This window comes from Solanum tuberosum, unplaced genomic scaffold (genome assembly GCF_000226075.1).
Source record: "Solanum tuberosum cultivar DM 1-3 516 R44 unplaced genomic scaffold, SolTub_3.0 scf00327, whole genome shotgun sequence".
Taxonomy (NCBI): Eukaryota; Viridiplantae; Streptophyta; class Magnoliopsida; order Solanales; family Solanaceae; genus Solanum; species Solanum tuberosum.
The window spans coordinates 37,638-44,179 of record NW_006239249.1 but is presented as its reverse complement, the minus strand read 5'-3'; the positions used below and the strand labels follow the sequence as shown (position 1 = coordinate 44,179).

The following is a 6,542-nucleotide window of genomic DNA, read 5'->3' as shown; positions in this document are numbered from 1 at the left end:
CCGTCCCCCGTCCCGTCCCGTCCCCCTTCGTCCCGTCCCCCAGTCCCCGTCCCCGTCCCCTTGCCAGCCTTACCACCAACCTTAAGAAAGAAATTACCTATAGTGTTTTTTAACTCCACTGAACCATTCAAGAGTAATATGCTGTTCAGTTTTTGGGACAAAAGAAAATAACTTCTTATGTTTTTTCAAAAGAACAACCGAAAGGAAGTAATAACTTTTATTAACGAACACAAATAGCTTCTTATGTTTTTTCAAAAGAACAACCGAAAGGAAGTAATAACTTTTATTAACGAACATACATATACCCAAAAGGAAAACAACAACTAAAACAGAGTATTGAAACAGCAGAAGATAAATACCCTTATTTTCGGAGAATGAAATTCAGTTCATCCCAAAAGGGATGAAAATGAAATAAAAAAACGGAATTAATAAATAAAATATAATGAAAGAAGATTTAAAGCTTACGGAGCAAGAAAATTGATGGTGATGGAATCTGCCCTTTTCTTTTCGAATTTTTTGTTAAACACCTCATAGGTATGACATCCATCTTCAACGATTGGGCTTCATCATCTTGAATGCTTCAGCGATAGCTTGTAGGCACCAACAATTATAAGTGAATATACCCAATTTGAGCACAAAGGAGAAAGAAGAAAGAGAGAACTTCTAGAATTATGTTCCGAGTGTTTGTGCATTGAGTGAGTTGAAATCCTTTGGACTGAGAAAAATTGAAAGACCGATGATTCTAGAAGCACCGACATAGTGAATTTGTGAGCATGAAATTATCTATTTTACCCTTGGTCGTCCTGGGGCTTCATGTTTCTAGATAGATAGATAGAAAAAAATAAATATATATATAGTATTCACGACATATAAATACACGAGCATACTATGCATATTTAATTTATATAAAATCGGATGTCTGCCATAGAGGCTATTAGAGTTTCTATTTTAGGTGGTATCTTTATTACCCTTTTTATAGCATATGTTTATGATTCTATTTTCTGCCTTACATACCGCTACATTTTTATTCGTACTGATGTCTCGTTGCCTGGGGATGCTGCAATTTTGTTTCGTGCGTGCAGATCCAGGTAGGGATTTTGATTGACCCCTTTGCTAGGATTCAGAGTTCAGCCGTGAGTTGGTAAGTTTCACCACTTGCATGAATATGTATAAACAACCGATTGATCCTACAAAAACAGTAACTTGTAGAAGAGCTTGGTAGCTTTCTTGAAACTTTGACAAGAAATGACATATTTTGTCTGCTTCATATTATACAAGTGGAATAATGTGGATACCAAAGAATAATTGTAGGAATATACGAACTTTCAAATACCAACACAAACAATCCCCAATCACTAATTTAATCAAACAATACGAAATCAAGAAGACCCAATTTGTCTTATTCAACACTTTCTAAGGTCCAACAATGAAATTTTTGAGTTTTCAAAAGAAAATCACTTATTAAGTAGTGGATGTAACTGAAAATTTAAGCATAAATAATAAACATTCAAATGATTTTATAATAAGTAATTTTTTTTTAGAAAAGTATAATTTAACACAAAATATTACGTTATGTATCATATTTTTAATTTATACTTTATACAATATTATACAAATTATACCTTGGAAGGAAATATTATACATAATGTGTCAACATTATATAAAAGAGTACAATAGTGTTTAAAAAAATTTCTTGACATAAATATAGACTAAAGCAAGTACAACAACATACGCAGTAGAGTCCCACAAAGTGGACAGGTAGATAATACACAAACATTAACCCTAGAAAAGAGGTTGTTTCATATAGACCTCAGCTCAAGGAAAAAATATGGACTCAATCATATAACAAACTCAAAATATGGGCAAAAGTGTGTAAATATTTCTCCAGAGGGCAAAGAGCGTAAGTTTCTCTTTATAATATTCATTCAGTAACTTGTGCTTTCCACCACCAAATAAGAATTACAAGGTTTTAATATTGGAGAAGTATGGTGAAGAAGAAGCCTATTTTTGTAAAACGTAAAAATGGAGACATTTAGCCAGGACCATTCTTGTGGGGACACATTGTGCGACTTTCTGAACAAAGTTAAATCATTAATAGCTAATAATTTGAAAATCTCCAATTCAAACCCCACCAGGGATCATTCATAAAGTTCCATCACTTGCATTGCAACAACCTTGCAATTTAGTTAATACAAAAGTTAAAAAGTAGCTAAAAGGGATAAACTTATTCTATTGTGGACTCATTTTCATCTCTTTTTCGTTTTCCCTCTCTCTTCCTTAGTTTATCCAAATCGTTTAAAACCATCTTCATTGTTGGCCTTTCGCCTGGATCAGCACTCACGCAACCGCAAGCCAGAGACGTGATACCAAATACAGTTTGATCATCAACATCTTCGAAGCTTTTATGAACAAAAGAGCCCGGTTTACAATTATCGAGAACGGAAGGATTAGAACCAAGCTTCGTTTTGGTTATCAACTCCATCAGTAGAAGACCAAATATATAAACATCAGATTTCATCGTCCAATGCCAACCTGCATTGGTCCAGGAAAATAAGAATACAACTGTTTTTCAGCAGAAAAATTATTTGTCCACAATATGAATATGCAGAAACACACACACACAAAAAAAATAAAAATAAAAGTGGTTGGCTTTAATATAGGAAATCTGGAACCAAACAACAAAATAGATGAAGTATTACATATCATGCATTACGCAGACGATTATAGGAAAACTTTGATGTATAATATGAAACATCAGAGATGATGATGATGGAGTGTAAGTAAACATGCCTTTAGAAACATCCTCAGGATATCTGCCAACAACATAATCAAGAGGAATTACAGAATCCTCGTTGACACGATTGCAAATGTAACCAAAGTCAAACACTTTAATATTCACTTCCTGCAATCAAAAAATAATAATATAGTTTTTGTCTTTATTTTTCCTTGAAATATCATCACTTCCTAGCTTCCTGTTTTGCTGTTTCAGTAAAGGGAAAAGAGCAGTTAAACGTAGTTATTGTGCATAACTGGGGGAAAACTGATTTATCTCCAAAAGAAGGAATACTCATTAAGAATCTCCAGATTTCCAAAGGAAATATAAAGTCGAGTAATAGCTAATAATTTGAAAATCTCCAATTCAAACCCCACCAGGGATCATTCATAAAGTTCCATCACTTGCATTGCAACAACCTTGCAATTTAGTTAATACAAAAGTTAAAAAGTAGCTAAAAGGGATAAACTTATTCTATTGTGGACTCATTTTCATCTCTTTTTCGTTTTCCCTCTCTCTTCCTTAGTTTATCCAAATCGTTTAAAACCATCTTCATTGTTGGCCTTTCGCCTGGATCAGCACTCACGCAACCGCAAGCCAGAGACGTGATACCAAATACAGTTTGATCATCAACATCTTCGAAGCTTTTATGAACAAAAGAGCCCGGTTTACAATTATCGAGAACGGAAGGATTAGAACCAAGCTTCGTTTTGGTTATCAACTCCATCAGTAGAAGACCAAATATATAAACATCAGATTTCATCGTCCAATGCCAACCTGCATTGGTCCAGGAAAATAAGAATACAACTGTTTTTCAGCAGAAAAATTATTTGTCCACAATATGAATAATATGCAGAAACACACACACTCCAAAAAAGAAAAGAAAAGTGGTGGGCTTTAATATAGGAAATCTGGAACCAAACAACATAATAGATGAAGTATTACATATCTGCATTACGCAGACGATTATAGGAAAACTTTGCTGTATAATATGAAACATCCGAGATGATGATGATGGAGTGCAAGTAAACATGCCTTTTGAAACATCCTCAGGATATCTGCCAACAACATAATCAAGAGGAATTACAGAATCCTCGTTGACACGATTGCAAATGTAACCAAAGTCAAACACGTTAATATTCACTTCCTGCAATCAAAAAAAAAATATAGTAACTCATTAAGAATCTCCAGATTTCCAAAGGAAATATAAGGTCGAGAAGAGAGCCAAATGCTTTTAAACTGAACCTTATCTATCATAATGCATGAAGCAATGATACTGCCAACTGCAATTTTCTTTTTATGCAACCATGCCAACAGATCTGCAAGTTGAGTTGCCACATTCATCCGCTTATCCCACCCAAAGTCATCTGACGAACAAGAAAAAGAAGAGATAAAGGAGGTGCAAAAGCATGCAAAATTCATACTAAACAGCCATCCAACATAATACTTAAGGTAATTAAATACCAGCCGGAAGCACATCAGACAAAGCTGTGGTAAGTTCCTCATCATAGACAACTGCAAGCCTCCTATCGCAACAGTACCTAGATAACTTTGCCAAATGTGGATGCACATTTGCTGTTTCATATAACTCAATCTCATCCTACAAAAAAACTCTTGACATCATCCATTCAACCCAAAATAATAGACAAGAAAATCAAATTAAAGTGTATCTACACATACACAAAATTTAGATGGACGATAAGCATATGTTTTTTTTGAAACTGGTAAGGTTGTATTCTTCAGCATTAAGGGCATGCTGGCCACCACCAAAAAGTGTCAATTACAAACTTCCTATCAAATCTACAATTTGATTTGTATCTACTATACACAACTGTTTACACCAAAAAAGTAGAGATACTATACAATTCCATTTGACCTTGTGTATGGAATTGGATCTATTGTCGAAACATCTACTGTTCCTTTCCTTCCAAACTGACCACCATATACATGATGGTATTAACCTCCACCATCTCTTCTGGCTCTTGGTACCTTCTCTCCTTACCCAGCTCTTCAACACGTTTGATGTACGTTCTGGCATTGTCCAATTCAGATTTGAGATGCTAAGGAACAAATTCCAGATTTGAGCAGTGTAATTACAGTGTAAGAAGAGGTGGCTGTTAGTTTCACTTGTCAAATTGAATACAAACACCTAGGGACCAGATGTCTACCCTTCTTCTGAAGTACTTCTTGTGTTAAACAAGCTCTCTTTATCACTAGCCAAGTGAAGCATTTCACTTTTGTAGGAATATCCCCCTTCCAAAAATAGTTCCAGAAGTGTGTTGGTCTCCCTGCCATCACCTGGAGACCTCTTCTGTAAGCACTGTTGGCTGAGAAGAGGCCATCTTTGTTGTGCTTCCACAACATCCTGTCTGTGGCATTTGTATTGATGGTCACTCCGCTTAGCATCCCTAATATCTCAGCCACCCTTTCCACCTCCCAATCATTGAGAAGTCTTCTAAAAACTAGATCCCAGCCCTGTTCAGTCCAGCAATCACCAACATTGGCATCAGGATTTCCACAAATTTGAAAGAGATCTGGAAAGAGATCTCTAAGAGGGGATTGGTCTATCCAAACATCCTTCCAAAATTTTGTTTTAGTGCCACTTCCCACCTTGATATATAAATTTGTCTCCATTTGTGACCACAAGTTTCTAATTGATCTCCATGCACCCACACCATAAGGTTCTGTTGTGATCTCTGTACACCAAGGGTTTAACTCACCATATTTAGCTATGATCACCTCTTTCCAGAGGGCATTTCTCTCTTCAGTGTACCTCCACAACCACTTCTTCAATAGGCTCTCATTCTGTAGTTTCAAGTTCTTAATTCCCAGCCCCCCTCTGTCTTTGCTAAGTAGAGCAGTTTTCCAGTTTACTAAGCTATAGCCTTTTCCATCCTTGTTGCCTTGCCATAAGAATTTTCTCCTTAGCTTATCCAGATTTTTCACTACTTTTTCTGTCCAAAGGAAGGAAAAAATCCCATGTTTTTACAATCACTGATCGTTTTTCAGATCCTCCAGTAATGGTTCCACGGAACAATCTGCCTGATTGTGTATACTGAATCAAGCAAGTCTCAAAGTTAGTAATATTTTCTAACTCGGAGTAGCTGCAAGGCTTCACCACACCATCTATCACCGGCAGAATTGGGAACTTGCAGCTGCATTTGGCAACCAGAAAAGACAGTCACAGAAGAACCCCTAGCATCGGAGACGGAGACGTGTAGCTTGAGAAGTACAGTCAGTCAAAGAGAAAGCTGGAGCAAGTAAGCATTGGTCTTAGATACTGGACAGGGTTCTGGTCCGTCTCTATATAAATTTGGTTGCATTGGTAGGCATGAAGATTTTGCACAAAAGGGACAAGGAAGAACTATTTGAAGCTTGAAAAGGTGATTCTTTCATCAAAGCCTAACTTATATCCTATTCACAGGTAACTTACTTTTAATTGAAGTGCAAGGACCAGATGAGACAGACTCTAATTTACTTATCCGGAAAAAAGAAGAAGAAGAAAATAACTCTCTGCTTGAGACCTATTATCAAGGCTGTTAAAAAGGATGAAAATATAGAAAAGTGTCATGGTACTTGGTGTTATAAGCACCCCTTGCTTTAAACTCATCGCATGCCAATATTATGCACATATAAATAAAAGTACTAGATTTATCATGAAATTTGCTAGTTTTATGTTGGCTGCTAGTGTGAAGCCCCAAGCTAATTTAGAGGGTGTTTGGATTGGCTTAAAAGTTGGTCAAACCTACTTTTAAGTTAGTTTTTGATT

At 36.0% G+C, this 6,542-nt stretch overlaps 1 protein-coding gene across 2 annotated transcripts; it reads right to left on the bottom strand.

Annotated features, from left to right (window-relative positions):
- Positions 1 to 2,074: 2,074 nt before the first annotated feature.
- Positions 2,075 to 4,543, bottom strand: LOC102597687 (wall-associated receptor kinase-like 8). Of its 2 annotated transcripts, none has more exons than XM_015314904.1 (5): positions 4,454 to 4,543; positions 4,238 to 4,373; positions 4,019 to 4,140; positions 2,791 to 2,902; positions 2,075 to 2,532 (listed from the first exon to the last, which is right to left on the bottom strand). In XM_015314904.1, exons 1-5 carry the CDS (start codon positions 4,526 to 4,528, stop codon positions 2,225 to 2,227), a joined length of 753 nt encoding a protein of 250 aa, XP_015170390.1. In that variant the 5' UTR covers positions 4,529 to 4,543; the 3' UTR covers positions 2,075 to 2,224. The 2 variants fall into 2 exon arrangements, with proteins under 2 accessions (XP_015170390.1, XP_015170391.1); XM_015314905.1 differs by lacking the exons at positions 2,075 to 2,532; positions 2,791 to 2,902 and adding exons at positions 3,134 to 3,550; positions 3,809 to 3,920.
- Positions 4,544 to 6,542: the final 1,999 nt, after the last annotated feature.

Excerpts from the sequence above, each read along its gene's own strand:
- LOC102597687 (XM_015314904.1), bottom strand. The coding sequence starts at position 4,528 with ATGCCCTTAATGCTGAAGAATACAACCTTACCAGTTTCAAAAAAAACA. Across the intron at positions 4,141-4,237 it reads GTCTGATGTGCTTCCGGCTG|ATGACTTTGGGTGGGATAAG; the intron begins GTATTTAATTAC and ends CTTGTTCGTCAG. Across the intron at positions 2,903-4,018 it reads CATGCATTATGATAGATAAG|GAAGTGAATATTAAAGTGTT; the intron begins GTTCAGTTTAAA and ends TTTTGATTGCAG.